Below are 16,615 nucleotides of genomic sequence, written 5' to 3'. Positions count from 1 at the left end.
ATTTAAATTTTTGAATAAGTCATTGCACTTCATTTAATTTTGAGTGCACTCTTTTATGAGCTGTAATGTCTTTCTTTTTTTTTTTTTTTCCGGAAGATTTTTTTTTTTTTCCATCACTGAAATTTTTAATTGGCGATTACCATCTCACGCTCTTGCCTCCCTACTGCGTTTGGACTCTGGGCTGAGTGTTCCACTCTGTGGAAGCGTTCCGTTCCGTTCCAGTAGCCTGGTGAATGTTACCAATGGCCAAACTCGCAGTTTGCCAGTTCTTTCGCTCCTTCATCTGCCTCTCTCTCTCTCTCTCTCTCTCTCTCTCTCTCTCTCTCAATCAGAGTGTGTTGAGGGCACATAAGAGCATGGCTCTCTTCCTTAGAGAGTGGTGGGGCAGTCTCTGCCCTGTTTCCTAGCACCAGGTTAAAGGGAATGGCTCTAGATGACGTCTGTGTTGAGCTTCTTCTTCTCCAGCTCGGGCGCCACGGGGGTTTGCAGGAAGCTGATTTTGCACTCCTGCTCGGCAGGCGCCAGGTGGCTCCGCGGCTGCTGGCGGTGGCGGGTTTCGTTCAAGTGCGACGAGGGCGAGCGGCAGCGACAGTGCCCGCAGCGGTCCTTAAGCTGCCCCCGCAACACCAGGCCGACCGTCAGCGCCACCACGACCAGGGTCATGCCCCCCAGCACCAGCAGGGTGATGAACTGTTCCTCTGTCAGTCCCCCTGTCCCTTTCTGTGTCACCACCTCCTTCACTGAAATCTTCAGCAGACGGCCTTCGCTCCCACTGGCTGTGGCCTCGTGAGAGAGGTTCAAATGGGTGGATGGACTAGGTCTGGTCTGGGTGACCCATGCCCCTCCTCTCCCTTCGCCGGCCCCGGTATAGGTGCCCCTACTGGGAGCCTGGGTTTCACGTGACCTTCCGAAAAACGGGACCTCGCAGGTGGTTCCAGTGAAGCCCGGGGGACAAACGCAGTGGAAACTGTTGACTCGATCTATGCAGCGGCCTCTGTTTAGGCAGGGTTGGCTGGCACAGTCGTCCAGATTTATGGTGCAGAATCGTCCCGTGAAACCTGCGGGGCACAAGCAAGAGAAGCGATTGATGCCATCTAGACAGGTGGCACCGTTGGCACAGGGCCGCATCAGGCAGTCATCCATGTTTGTTTCACAGCGTGGCCCGGTGAAGCCTGCCAGGCAGCGACAGGATAGCTGTAACGCGTAGCCACCTTGGTCCTCACACAGCCCACCATTCTTACAAGGGGACCTGGTAAACAACAACAAAAAAAAATTAAAGAAAAAGAGAAAAAAAAAAAACATTTTAGACATATATATATATATATATACAGGGCTAAAATGCTCCAGTAAATCTGTGTGAGCTTGAGAGGATTAACCATGAACATTTTGCAAAAGAGCATCAGACTCCTGCTTTACCAGCTTATACGAAAGCCGGACACAGTAAATATTCATAGATGATATTTTATTTGAGCACTGGATTTGTGCCCAAAAAAACCCCATCCTACACCTGGCCCCTGCCATAGCCTCACGGTTTCCCTGGAAACCACTCATCATCAGTCCATTTTTTGTCCTCTGTGAAGGAGAACTGTGGGGGGCTGCAGTGTGTTAGCATTAGTGAGCTCTTACAGGGGCCAGTCATGAGCCCATTGAATTACATGATTGCTCTCCTGAGGCAGCAAATTGTCCAGGCTGCCTCACTGGCTGGGCTGTGCATGCATAGGAATGTCAGGACAAATCTCTCACAGATTACACACACAGACACAAGTTAAAGAGCAGATGATTCTCTCCCTTAATTTCTATCTCACAGATACTTTATGATAACAAATGGAGGGCTGTATGGGAGGATAAATTAAAGGATTTTCTGAGTATGAATGTGATTGAATATGATCTACCTATGAAAAGCACATTTGAAATTATTCAAAAAGCATTAGGAAAGAATCGTACTTTGATCAATTAAAGTAATGCACTCACCTTGTCTTATGGCACGGACCAGTCTTAAACTCACAGTGCTTCCCATGGAAATTGTCAGGGCAGAGACAGTTGTACTCGCCTGCTTCATTAATGGAGCAAGTGGCCCCATTTTGACATGGCTGCTCCTTTTCACATACATCGATATCTATACACATATAAGTCGCATGTTAATAAGAAGAAATATTAAAACAATTCGTATCGTTAACCGACAGCCTTATGTCTCTTTTCCACTACGACGGTGCTGGTGCCCGTGCCCGTGCCGGTGCGGAGCCAGTGCTGCCTTGGTGCCTTTTGAGAACCGGCCCGCATTTCCACTGGTTTGGGAACCGAACGCTACATAGCGAAAGTTTGGGTAATTTCCGTGGGGAAAAAATAATGTCGGACAGGACGCATTGCTTGCTCTTTATAAATTTACTTTTACGCTAGGCTTCCACACAGCGAAACACCTCACGAATTTTGTCCCAGAACTTTTCGCTCTGGGGGCAAAATTCATGAAAATAGTAAGTCTGTCACCTAGCTCAAAAGTTAAAACGAGTGTTTAAATGAAGGTCTGCATGAAGTGGTTTAATTGCACCAGCCAGAGCCGAGAGAGAGAGTGTCTTTTTCTACCACTCTGGGTCCGACTACGTTCATGTAACATGTAAACAACAGCCCGTATTGATGTAGACACAAACTGTTACTCATGCATCTTTTAATCATATACATATTTTCATGCTACAAATATCCTTTAGCCTACCGCTACTTGGTCAGACGTTTTTTGTTACTCCCGCCTCTCTAAAGAACGTCACGTATCAAACGCTGAACTGATTGGTTCTCGCGTGGTTTTTATTTGCATAGCCTCTGACGTCAGCGGTTCCAACTTTTGGGACCAGCATTTCTGTAGGTGCCGTGCCGGTGCCAGTTTTCGGCTCCGGCACCAGTATTTTGTCAGTGGAAAAGCGCGGGTGCCGGTGCTCGATCGGGCACCGGCACCGGCACCGCGGCAGTGGAAAAGGGGTATAAGTCACCTTTGTCGCAGAAACGCCCCGCCCACCCGGGCTCGCAGGTACACTGCCATGGTTGGTGGCAAGAGCCGTGGACGCAGCCTGGCATTCTGACACAGTCGTCACATCGAAGTCCCCCCCAACCCGGGTCACACCTGTCAGATAGTACAGAGTCAGCTTCAAGGTTAGCGTTTCAGCGTGGACTCAATCATTTTCTGTAATGCTGGTCCGTAGAGAACTTTTTGAAGTACCGCTTGCTGGACACTTGAGGTCGCTCGAGCTAAATCAAGTTTATTTATTTGTCGTCTGGTTTGATGTCTGCAACTAATAACGGGTCCGAGCCTAATAGCAAGTGTGGTTGAATTAAAATAGGACTGTAATTGGTATCCGGAATGTTTTTTTTTACCAATTAACAAACGATTCGAATGCATAGTTTTCATGTTAACCTTGGTAAGCAAAGAGCAATGTTCATGTTGAGACGAACACTTAGAACCCACACCTGCATTCGCCATTTTCGTCGCACTTCCCATGGCCTTGGTCACACGTGCAGTTTAAGACTGGAAGAAAACAAGAGAGAGCTGTGAGAAGCAGGAAACAGTGTTCCTTCCATCGCTAGTAGTTTTCATTTTCATAATTAAGTTAAGCATTTAATGGACAGTCTTCCAAGGGCTACCATCTTTCTCTAGTCACCGCAGTGTTTGAGCACAGGTAGTGGGCCACATTTTATTTTCCAGGTATTGCCATTTTTGTTTCAAACTGTAAATATGTCTTCACTTAACTGCTGGTGGAAGCTGGTCATTTCACCGTGACAAGTTCTAACCTCCCTGCGGGCTGTTTGACAGTTTGCAGACGTGCACGGTGTGACTTTACAACAGCTTGTGTAGTACTTGGGCAACTTCGTGAATCATAACAGCTGTCTCACTCCGTAAGGCTGCTGTACACAAACATTTGTGAAGCTGCCTGAAGGGTATTTGTTCTGACAAGTCACCAGCGAGAAACTGGCAGGAGCCATCGAAAACAGAAGCAGCTAATTAACTGAGATTTCCTTAATGTTGCTGGTTTTTTTAGTTTTTTAAACAAGAATTCAGTGTTTTCATTAGGCAAAGGCTAAGTGTCTGGTGACTTTTGCGAGGAATATTTGAGGAAAATGATTCTGTTCTTAGTGGGTGGTGTATGTTGGCTTTGCTGCACCCATTGTTTGTTTAGTTTTGCACTGAAGTGATGGGGAGATAGGCGTTTGCCAAGCTGCGCGTGTGTCTGTGGTGACCGGCACGAGGGGCGCGTGTGTAGTAGGAGGAGAGGAATGTGATCATGCCCCCACCTGTGGGAGCTCCGCCTAGACATCGCTGGAATTCACAGTCAAGGTCCCAACCCCAGTATTACCTCTGAACACTCTCACAACAGACTTGGAACAACGACTGTTACATCATATAAGTCACAAAACAAGATTTTTTTTTTTTTACTTCCCTGGAAGTGTGACCAATACTGTGGAATAATGTCCATGTTTGTATAGACATAGACTGGTGGCTGTGGCTGAAGAAGTCATTTGCTGTCTCACAGCTGAATTAAAACTTAATATCTGCTTTCTCGTCTCTGTAGACAAGGTAAAATGCGCCCACCACCACCCCACCCCCATTTGAAATTATTTGACAATGACCAAGCATTTAAAAAAAAAAAACAAAAAAAAAAAACTCAAAAGGACAGTGTCATCCTCTCAGCGGGAAAGAATGGATTGGATCACTAGAAGACTTTTTTTTTTTTTTTTAATTATTAACTCTGATCCACCTAAAGCCCTGTATGCACGGAAACACAGTGGATCTCTAACAATGCAGTCTGCTGCCTTTGGGTCAGCAGTTGGAAAGTACTAAGTGTTATCTGAGCCATGGAACAATCCAGAAGAACAGCAACATTATGTGTAATCTCTTAAATACAGACAGCTGGGAAAGTCTGGGATTAGCTTGTGTTCTTAACACAGAGACAGTAAATATAGGCCGTATAGAACAATAGGTTTTCCCTCTGTTCCCTTTAGGTTATTCTTAGACCTTAACAGTATGGAGGAAAAGTGCAAGTGTTGTTTATGTTATTGTGCTTATGAATATGTACCCTAGAAAAATTGTTTTATGTTGTAGGACTATAATAGATCAGATTCTCTGGAAAGGATTAAACCTAGTTGTGGCCAAAACGATATTGTTCAGTGTACACTTTAGTACAGTGCTGGTTTTACAGTGTCTGCAAGACCTGTTCATTGTCATGAACTGTTCATTTTAACGCAGTTCCATTTTAAAGGTCTAAAAGAAAACCTAGCTGTCCTTTACAATGGCCCATGCGTCCCATTCATTGTACAGGAGGTCCAAAACACTGTCAGGCTCACATTCTGAAGCAGTGAAGCGAGAAATACCATTTCAATCTAAATTTGCCATCTTCCGGTGACGCTCATAGTTGTGCATTGCCAGACCACAATGCATGTGTGTGGTGTGATGTTCGTCGGTAACACGGGAGCATAATGGGTGGTCCTGCTTGAGGCCAAGATGATAGATTAGAATTTCTGTATGGTCAACGCCACCCGGTAAAGGAAAGGAAAGGAATGTGTGCGAGTGCAATAGAGAGAGAGAGCACAGTGGTCCGGTCAGCACAGAGTATGGACGTGCTCATTCTCATTCAAACAGGGCTACTCTGGCCCAGTCACGGACAGCAGCTTGCCTGCCTTTCATTCCGGCACCAATTAAGAGCCACGGCCCAACCCTGCGCCATGCTTTTTTCTCAACTGTACTCCTCCTCTGTTCCAATACTGCATCGTCCATGCATCTTTTGAAGAACCTCCCAGTTGACGCGGTGCCCAGACAGAGAAAGGAAGTGATCAGTGCCAGTGAGATACTTTGTTTTTATTGCCTCGGCGACTGTTCAGACTGTTTTAGCCGAGGTAATGACAGGTACAAAAGGAACACAGATTGCTTAAGACATTCTGGAAACCGCAACACTTCACAAAGACCATTCTTGCACGATTAAAAATGACAGGCACGCACATTTTGCTGGCCAGCGGGCAGTGCATCCATTATACTGGAACCTTATTTGTTTTGGATAATGACATGTTATCTGCCAATGGGGTCATAGTGATCATTTCAGTTGCATCAATGGCTGAGTTGCCAACAGCTCGCACAGTGTGTTTTATGGGGGGGGGGGGGTTGGCTACTATGTGACTGCTTATGATAATGGGGGCCACAGGCATTATTCCCCTCTCTGGCACTGTTTTGGGGGCTGCAATCTCTCCCGTTTGCCTCTGGAGGGACCTCATTCAGCACATACACAGAATGGGCTGCGTGTTCACATCGGAGGAGCTAAATTTACTCCGGCCCTGAAACTTTATCCCACCCTGTCATACACTCTGCTCGTCCTGCCCGTGGGCCAACGCACTGGTGCCAGTAAAAAGCACAGGTTTGAGTTTCCTCCATTTTGATCCCCAGACAGCCTGTGTGCGCCTGCCGCCAGCCAACACGTCCAGCAGCGTGTGCCGCGTGTGAGTCTAACCCCCAGATTTGGGTGAAGGCAAAGGATCCAGGGCAGAGCTTGCAGGATCTGTTAGAGCTGAGAGAGCTGTAACCGGATCCTCTATGAAATTAAGAATCGTTCAGTCCCAGCATCCACTCACCTGCTTGTGCGGCTAGAAAAATATTTAGTCAGGACGGTCATGCAAAGATACGCCTATGCCTTGCCCGCCGGCTCCGCGTCTCCTGAGGGCTGACTGAAGAAGGAAGTGCTACTGCAGTTACCCAAAACCAACCACCCTGGCTGCACAAAATTTTTTCGCAGCAGTGTACAAGCAACTCAGAATCTTGACCTCTGGCCCCTGACACACGTGTCACACACACACTCTGACACTGCCTCTTGTTACATTGCCTCCTCTGTCCTCACCCTTGGGGCTTGTATACACATTAATCACATTCTTTACCCCGAAAGGAATTTCACAGCTAAATTCTCAAAGGGAATTCTCTTGTCATCTGCCTCAAGAAAAAAAAGAAAAGGAAAAGAAAGAAAGAAAGAAAAAGAAAGAAAGAACAAAGCCCTTAAGCTTCTATGTTGGATTCGGTGCCACGTGTAAACTACTTTTGAGTTCCGTCCCAGCTGACCCCCCCACAACCCATCCCCAAACCAACAGAGGTAAGAACTTGAGCAGGCAATTACATGATCTTACTCTTAATGGTTGGTGACAATTAAAGACGTACGCTTTCGGACCTCACTGGGCTGTCACTTGGTCAAGTAAACACAAGAACTGACATTGTGTTTACTCTGGCTTTCTTTTTTTATTATTATTTTGGAAGTGATCACACACTGACCATCTGCGGAAGTACACATGATTGACTTACCTTGACCCCCACAGTACTGGATGAGCAAAACAAAGCCACTCCAGAGCAGCAGAGATACAGGAACTCTCCGATTCATGATCCAGGGAAATCTGAAATGAGCATTCATCTCTCGTTAGCATTAAAGAACACAGATATATAATCCATTTTTTTTGGATTGTTGATGCAAAGATGCTACTTTAAGAATGAAAGTAGTTTAATAGAAAGCCTACACATGGTGTTAGTGAGCTCTTGCGAGGTCGTAAAGCAAGTCTGTATACTTGAGCTTGAATGACTTCGGAAGGATGAGTTATCATTAAAGAGTTCAGAGTGTTGAAGCCTAGTCCGCCTACAGTACAAGTCCCGGCTACTCAGAAGGGGGCACATTGCGTTAGGAACGCTTTTACGCTGAGTAAGCTCGCTCAACCCCCTAAAGATCAAACGGAGCGAAACACGATCGTGGAACGGCCAACAGACACTCTCTCAATAATTTAAACAGCTGTGTGAATCTTTTATGGTGGACATTCATAACAAGACCGCACTTCTCTTCCCCCACTTTGTTTTGCCTATTTACAATACTCTGGACAAGGAAACTTTCTATGGTCACATAAATGGAAGCCACCATTGCCGGGCAGGTTATTGTAAGTCCCCTCATCCCAATGTGTAGCTCACATGTTACTGTGTGTTCCTAAAGCACACAGTAATCTCCATTCTCTCTTTCAGTGAGGCACAACTGTAACTTATTACTACAGAGGATGAGTGAATCCACTTATAGCACGTTGAATTCAGTTTCAAGTGTCTGTCTCGCTGATGATCTTAATCAGGCAAGTCCTCAACTTCTTACCCAGATAATATTATCCTTGACACTGTGAGTGAAATGGAAAATTGACCTTTAGAGTTCTCAGAATCGAGATAGCGCGAGGGCATATTTTCTTTCACTGCACCCTTGGTTGCCATTTTCATATCCTTCCCGGTAATCTCCCAATTGTCATCTTTAGATCCAGGTACTGCTGATGGGATCTGGCTCCTGAACTGTGATGGCCTCCATTGTCGTCCCCCCCCACCCTCCCATCTCAGTAGCTTAATGGATTGCTCTCTGAGCCGCTAATGAGAACAAACTTTTTGGAAATGCTTTGAACGTGAAACCCGAGAGGAGTTTAAATTCCATAATAGGAGGCTTTCTCTCGTGCCACATTAAATAGTCTATTGTCCTTGATAGTGGGGATGCCATGTATGCAGTTATCAGTTGGGCACTCTCTGTCCTGCCTCACGATTAGACTAAAAATAAACAGTTTATAGTTACATAACCCTTCATTTCATAATTGACTTTATTAATAATTTCCTCAAGTCATATTTTTGTCCACATTGAATTAACGTGAGGGGTTACAGATTGGGAGAAAATTAAGTGAGAACATCCAGTTTACACTTTTTTTCTTTCTTTCTTTTTTTTTTTTTTGCTGTACAAACCATGAAGACATCCTTTGGGAAATGTTTTCTCTTTTTTTTCTGTGATATTCTTCAGTCAGATGTGCCCCCCCCCCCCCCCCCCCCCCCTTGACTCATTAGACAAAGTGTATAACTGTTAGGTGTGATTACAGATAGTTCTAGTTACAGTTACAAGCAACACATTCTGTGCAGCTCTACCCGATTTCACCTTTTTAATATAACTTAGGACTGAATCCAGGCGACACAAAGAAATAGAATGAACACAAGTTCAGTTTTAGAGCCGAAAAAAATCATTTATCTACAGCCGAATCTGCTGTGGTTGACCACAACACACAGTCACGCTCCGCGTTGAGTTTAAAGGCTTGTATTTACAATGGTTTTGGGAGACAGCCAAGTGTGACTTTAACTTTCCAGTGCTATCTCTTGGCAGCGTTTTTCTTTTTCTTCTTCTCACGTTCACAACTGTGATGGCAACCAGACATTTTTGGATAGAGAAACACCACTCTGCTCTTCCAGGAAACAAAAAAACTATGTGGATACAGAATCACTTTTTTTTTCTGTTGGGATTCGTGTTAGTGTCAGATGTTAAAATCTATTTCCTCCTAAATTTATGATAAAGATTTTTTAAGTGTAACAGTAAAATCATTAGAGGAGGGATTGTTGTTATCTTTACATAGCTAAATACAGAAAACAATCTCAAAAACAAAGCAGTGCACATACAAGTGAAGATCATACCATATGGAAGGAGACACTGAATAATCCAGAATTCAGGATTAAGACCAAAAAATTTGAGTGTTCTCACATTTTCTATAATATCTCTGTAGTTATTACACGTTAAACACTGGAAAAATGGAACTCATTTACGCTTAGCAGAAGTGCTGTGAACTGTGGAGGAGTTAACAAAGAGCTATACAACACAATTTAAATGGCTACACTTAAAAAAGCAGCTGTCATATTGTGAATATAAGATAAACAAAAGTTATTCCTCTTGAGACCCATGGAAAGGTACATAAGCATGACAACACTCGTGAAATTTTGCTGCCTTCACAAAAAGTCCACACCTGTACGAATCATGGTGCGTATTCAACACAGCTGAAAGAAGTAAAATTGATGATAAAAGCTGGAATGGAGTGACAGTATAGAAAATACAGAGAGACTTAAGTACACTGCTACACACCTGTACTGTAGGAAGCCAGTTCAGAAGGGTACAGGAATCCTCAAGTGAAAGTGGACAGGCATGCGCCAAAAAAAAAAGAAAACCCCATAAAAGCTACTGCACCCTAGCTGTCCTCATTTTCACAAACACTTACACTGGTTCAAGAGCAGACTGGCACTGTTTGTGGATAGAGAAGATCGTTGGAAAATTAGAGGCAGAATAAAGACAGACAAGGATCCACCTCCCCTCTCAACAGCACAACCTGCCTAAGACACAGCTCTTAAAGAGACAGGCACCATTTGCCACTGTCCCCCCCCCCTCCCACCTCCACACACTTACAGAACACATTGACAAGCTATCAGAATGATTGACAACACTATGTACTATCCCTCTGTAAGCTCTCACTGTCCTCTAAATTTACTGCTGTATAATAGCACCAAATAATACATGGAGCAGAGGGAATGCTGGGTATGATAGACCTCCCTCCGGTTCTATATTCAGGGACAACAGAGTGGATTGCCTAAGATTTGGAGAATGCTGTCCACAAACGCACGTCCGTAATTGAGCAGAAATGCTGGAGTACATTCTTGCGGTAATAGAGGGCTTATACTGTTGCTGTGGAGACAGACACGGTTTGGTTGGAGAGCTGATGTGCCCACACATTGCACTGCAGGCGATAGTAAGAAAGGAATCATTTTTCAGGGGATTATCTTAGCAGTATGAGGCCTGTGCTGTGTTTTAAAACAGGTATGTACATGTCCGTCCATGAATGCCTGACAAGCAACCACAAATGCATAAGAGTGTTTGTACCTTAATGCAAATGTAAACTGATGCCGGCTGGATATGTGGCAACTGTTTTTCACGCTCATTTTAAGAAAAGGAATATCATCTCTACTTTTTGTTGACTATATACTTATGACTTATAATACTTCTAATGACGCCATATCAGATCTTTTTTTCTATGTCGGAAATGGATTTGACGGTTGTCATAGTGAAACTTCAGTTCTGTGCCGGGTGAATAGTTCAGTTCTTATATAAGTGGCACCGCTTGTATTCCAGTAACTACAGAAAAAAACAAAAAAACAAAAACATTACATTGCTGGAAGTGTTTGTAAAAACACACCTGCTGTTATTTACCCATCCGCTCCAAAATGGACATTGATCTTGACCACCTGACAGACGTTATTATGACAGAAATTCTGCCCACTTTGCTTTATCTGAAAAACTTCTTTGAAAATGTGTTCGACTCTCCCTCAGTGGGACATTATATCCCTCTGCATCCTGATGAATAGAAAAGTACCCCAGGGCTCATTTGTTTTGGTCAATTTGCCCATGTTTATATTGGGATAATGATGTGTGTTTATCACTCTAACCATACATGTAAACACATTTCACTGAGACCACATTTAAGCGACTTCTCAAATGGTCTGATTGTAATGTTAGTGGTAGAGGAAATTGGGAACACAGTAATTATAGCATTCAGTCCACTGCTCTCAGAGGGCCAATGCTTCCTGTTCTACCTTCCCCCCCCCCCCTCTGATCAAGCAACTATAGCCTCTGCCGAAAATAGGAACTGGCAATTTAGAAAACTGTTTAGACGTGCCTTGAGATACCAATTGCCGATACGGTTACATTATTTCAGCTTTTAATTTTTGGTGATTTAAGTGTACTGCTTTTGTGGTTAATATGTTCAATAACATTACATTTGTTTCGATAATGGACAATGTATGAAGCAATATGGATGCAGTACATGCGTTACTGGAACGATTTGAGTGATTTGATATCGTCCGTGTTTTCTGGAACAGCGTATCAAAGATAAAGAAACGTAGACATATTCTAGAGGTTTTGACATAAAATATTTCTGAACTGGGACAGGGAATTCTTTGTCCCATGGAGCCACATGTTTCAACACCTTTTCATGTAATTCCATGGTTGGAATCCCGCCTGTTTTGGTCTAATATAAATGGTCCCAATACCTGCTGCTCCTGTGCATTCTGCTGATTTGTCCCTGAAAATTAAATTCAGAAAATAAATCTCCTTCAGAAACATCAGGATACGGCAGCTACAGTAGCTGTAACAGTCTGTATGAAAATCAGCAAGAATGGTTCAGAAAATCATGTGAATTGTGAAAAAAAAAAAAAAACTGATTCTGGAAGACAACGAGATGATATGGTTTTTTCATATTGCTACAGAAACAAGTGAAGACAGTAACGGCGATACTGTATTGTCTCATATATAAATACACTGAATCCTAAAAACTTCTGAGTTAAAACAGAATGTCCTTAGCAGTGCCAACCCGTTTGTGTTTTTCAAGCCTAGTTTAATTATGTTTAATTATGTTTTTGTGTGTGTGTTCACCCTTACATCTTTGGTATTCACATTATTTGTAAATTTCATTGTAAAGAGGAAGATAAAAGTCTCTTTAGCACAAATACTTAGCTGGATTTTCATAAGTAGGGTCCATCACCTTTATACCAGCTTCATAGTGCTATAAAGACCCTCTGTATCTCCAGCTTATGGATGGATCACAGAATAATCCCGTTAAAAGAAACCCTCTGGAACATTGGTGTTGTGTGTCCGTGGTGATCACTGTTTCTATAGCAACAGAAAACGGATGCTGCTAATATCTGGACAGTAGAGAGAATGAAAGATTGGATTCTTTGCCGGAGCCTCCCATGGCTTTTGAACATATTGCCTGAACATTGCACATATGGCAAATACAGAGTATTTTAGTTTCTCTTTATCTCTATCAAGTGTAAATGCTCAATTTCACAAGGTAATAATAAGGCAAAGAACTCAATAAAGGCTTTTTTTATGTCTCTCATTACCATATGTTCCAATAATACTTTTTTCTGCTCCTGGTGTCAGTCTGTGTATTGGAGAGCAGAAGAGCAAGCAGTCTTTGAAGCTTTTGGGATTACTCACTCAAAGCTGTTTTTTTTTAACTGAATTACTGAGGATGCTGTTTGAATTTGCATTGTTAATGCGAATGAGCATGAGATTCAGCAGACGGAAAACAAACAAGGAAACAGTGTAATTGTTAAAAAGAAAGAGAACCAGTTATGCATTCTTATGAAGAGTGCCTCACTGCGCAAAATACACCAAACAATCCCTGTTTCTTTTTCCACCTCAATTCTCATACACTCAAATATACACACCCACTTGTCCTCATTTCGCTTTTGCTTGTATCCTATCTACATCCAGGGCAGTTGAAGATGTGCCAACAAGACTAGATTATAGAGTCTGTCAGCGTTTTATTAGGAAGGGATGGTATTTATGAACTCTGTTAACTGGCTGCTGGACTTTCTCATGCTGTGGAGACTTCAGCAGTCTGTTTGTCTGTGGATTCGGAGCTTAACAGTTGCAAGCACCTTACAAGCACCTATGCTTAAAACAGATGTGACAACATCAGGGGCAACAGAATCCTCTGCAAGTCTGAAAGATTGTCAATGGAATGGTGCGAATCATTTTCAGAAGCAAAGAAGGTCTACTGAAAGAGCTAGTGTACAATAAAAAAGCCAAGTGAATCAGTAACTGACAAAGACTGGACACGATCAGCAAATATCATCTGTGAACATTACATTCATTTAAATTAAGTTATTTTATCACCTCAGTCTTTAGAAATTTTTGGAAGAAATTCTTAAAAGTTGTCAGCTATATAAAAGACAATGCTTTTTATTTTTTTGCTTTTTTTCTTACCGTTTTGACGATTGAATGGACTTCACAAGAATTTGTAGATATAAAGTAGATAGTGAGGGTCCACCTAACGTTTCTCTGATCCTGATATCAATGTGCGTTGATATCCTCTGTCCTTGAAGTGCCCAGTTCTCAGCTCTCTGACCATGCAGCGGCCAGTCCGTCTCTGTGGGGTTATTTTGGTGTATGTTTAGCCGTAGACAGCTTGAAGAAGGTGGCACTCTCCCCTCACCCTCTTTCAGATGACAAGGAAGCACACGCGTATGCTCTACTTCACACCCTCTCAAACTGCAGCGTACCTCTCCCGTAGGGGTTCTGACCCAAGGGGGCTGATCTCACCCTTTAGAGCCCCATTGAGTTCAGTGAGGCGCAAGTTTGTTTGCTGTCACCAAGCACTTTGTCAGATAACTTGTTTGCAACAGCGTTAAAGTAAGCCCTGATTAGACAGTGGGAGCTCGCTGAGGAAACCTATAGGCTATTTTTTGCGCCGTGACTTCAGAGAGTGAGAGAGAGAGGTAGAAGAGAGAGAAAGAGAGACATCTGTCTCTCAGACAGATAAGTCTTGGAAATCTACCTAAAGCCTTCTAACTGAAATGATGGGTGTTACAGATGCTAGTTAAGGCCTCTTATATGCTCTCCCTTTCAGGTCACTCATTCAGAATGATCTGATTTCAGGATGACGGACTCTTTCAAACCTTGAGAGTTCAGTTCCTTTCCTGAAAAACCACATAGATTTTCTGTTTGAGGAGTTAGGTGGTTGTCCAGCTTGAGAAGAACAGTCAGTAAGTCTGTTATCCAACGATTTATTTTTTCCCCTGTAGGTACTGCTTGATGATCTTAGGATTTTCACTTGTGCTTCTTAGGAAAATAATTGACGAAGTTCATTCGTTTTCACCATCGAGTCCTTAATTTGACACAAACCTAGAGAGGAGCTCATAACGATATCCAAATATGCTTACACGGGTCTTTATGGGGTTGGATGTCCCAGATCACTTTTTATTACAAGAGTTGCATGAAAAAAAATTCCCTGGGTCCCTAAGCCCCTTAATCCACTCGACATCTGACTGCGCTGTGTGCCGATCCCGTGGTAAGCCCTCGAGGGGAGGGCAGAACGTCACAGCTCTGTTAGTCGAAACCCAACGGAGAATCGGTAGGCAGCTGAACTCACGACCAGCTGTCTCCCAAAGCTCAGGTACCTCCTCAACTAGAGAAGAGCATAAGAGATACTCAATCGCCTTGGATTTGAAGATAACCACACCACCGTTGCCCGAAACGAAAAAGCATCGCTTACACCGGCAGAGTGATAGCGAGTCCTGTAAGCGGACCAATTTTCCCTCACACTTTAAAAGATATTTGTTTGGTAAGAAGATACCACTTTGGTCATTAACACTCCTCAGCCTCTGTGTGCTGCAGGCAGGCAGTGAGAATTAATGTCCCATAGCTGAGATGCTTCACTCCTGTCAGTTGGAAGTGAGTGGAGATGGTGCTGTCTGCCTGCCGATTGTTCCGGGGCTCTCCTAGACTCAGAGGTGGGTCGCTGCCTGGCTGTTGTAACCTAATCCCATAGCTCATTGTTACGTTGCCTGGAGGAAGGGGTGTCAGCGCTAAATTTGACCAGGCCCGGTGGTGACTTTGAAATAGCCGGCAGTTGAAGGGTTTTGGGGTGGTACATTTAGATGTATGGTGCAGCTGTGAGATGCCTTCTCCCCTAACTGCTAGTAATCTACACACAGTGTGTGTGGCTTGAGGGGAGGGGATCTGTCAACAGGGAGAGACCTTGATGGCAGAGGAATTGCGTGACTCAAATATCGGGTACAGAGATGTTTCATCCAGACACCTGGTCCCAAACTCTTGTCTGTTTATGTTGGGATGAAAATGGCGATGAACGGTTGGGGATGGGAACAACAAACATTCCACGCCAAGGGGAAGCCTTGACCTCAGAGCAGCTGATGGTTGGGAAGAAGACAAGGGCCTGTGTGCTTTGAAAACCTGGAGATCCTGGAATGACAGGAATAAACACAAGCCTGGTATCTGTGACATACTGAATGTTCTGGATACCCATCACTATAACACAATGTTGTCTAAACCCCTTGATACGTTCATTCATGTTTTCAGAATGCCTTTTGTAAAGAATATACATATTTTTCTAAGGCTACAGGAGCAGACAGCATTTTGAAGAAATGCAAATAGCAGTATTGCTCAGCGGCTGCACCTTAGATGACGATACAAAGTATGAATATTTAAGAAGATTACTTTTTAAGTCAACCCTAAATTTAAAAAAAAAATCTTGGGCACTTATACTTTTGTGCAGGTTCTGTGCTTTTGAGCCCACAAAATACTGTGTCACTCACACTGAGGAAGCAACAAAGCTTTTTTCAGAATCTGAGAAATGCTGTGAAGTCAAAAGTATATTAATAAATTTGAGGATTATTATTACTTTAAAAAACGGATTGTGAGGTAGTTGTGCTTGGTTTCCACTATGGAATTAGTGGTATGCAGTGCTATCTAATGGTACAAACGGCTGAGTGACAGATCAGTTGGCATGGCAGCCTTCCTAAAAACAACACTGATGAACATCGATGACCTGATCTCTTGACCAAAACCGGCTCCGAGCCACAGAAAACAGTGGCGTGATACAGGGAGTAAGCACTACAGCAAATGAGCTAACAGCCCCCCCGAAGCAATAAAAAGAACCAGTCTTAGTGCTGTCCCCTTAGCTGTAGCGCTGTCAATTTGTTTCTTTTTCGTGGAGTCCAACTTGCCAGGGAATCCTTCACTCAAATTCAACCTTTTTTTGGGGGTTGAAACGAAATCTCTTTTAATATTCCACAGGCAGAGGAGCCTACAGGTGTCCTCATGCCTTCCTGCAACCTATTAGACATTTGAGTGAACTCACTTCAAAGCAGGCATGAATGATAACCCCTTTAAGGATAGCTCCATAAAACCATGCACGATCCTACGCAGAAGCCACTCAACCATAACCACATCAAGCCTGCACTTTCATTTTTTTCCCTCTCTAATATCTT

General features: G+C 43.5%; 1 protein-coding gene across 1 annotated transcript; it reads right to left on the bottom strand.

Moving 5' to 3' along the window:
- Positions 1-429: 429 nt before the first annotated feature.
- On the bottom strand, positions 430-7,391 carry dlk2 (delta-like 2 homolog (Drosophila)). The gene is made up of 5 exons (XM_030772386.1): positions 7,316-7,391; positions 3,454-3,511; positions 2,979-3,109; positions 1,972-2,116; positions 430-1,249 (listed from the first exon to the last, which is right to left on the bottom strand). Exons 1-5 carry the CDS (start codon positions 7,389-7,391, stop codon positions 430-432), a joined length of 1,230 nt encoding a protein of 409 aa, XP_030628246.1.
- Between the last annotated feature and the right edge of the window lie 9,224 nt (positions 7,392-16,615).

The sequence above is a fragment of the Chanos chanos genome, chromosome 4 (genome assembly GCF_902362185.1).
Source record: "Chanos chanos chromosome 4, fChaCha1.1, whole genome shotgun sequence".
Lineage (NCBI taxonomy): Eukaryota > Metazoa > Chordata > Actinopteri > Gonorynchiformes > Chanidae > Chanos > Chanos chanos.
The sequence above is the reverse complement of the archived record's forward strand: the minus strand, read 5'-3'. Positions and strand labels throughout refer to the sequence as shown.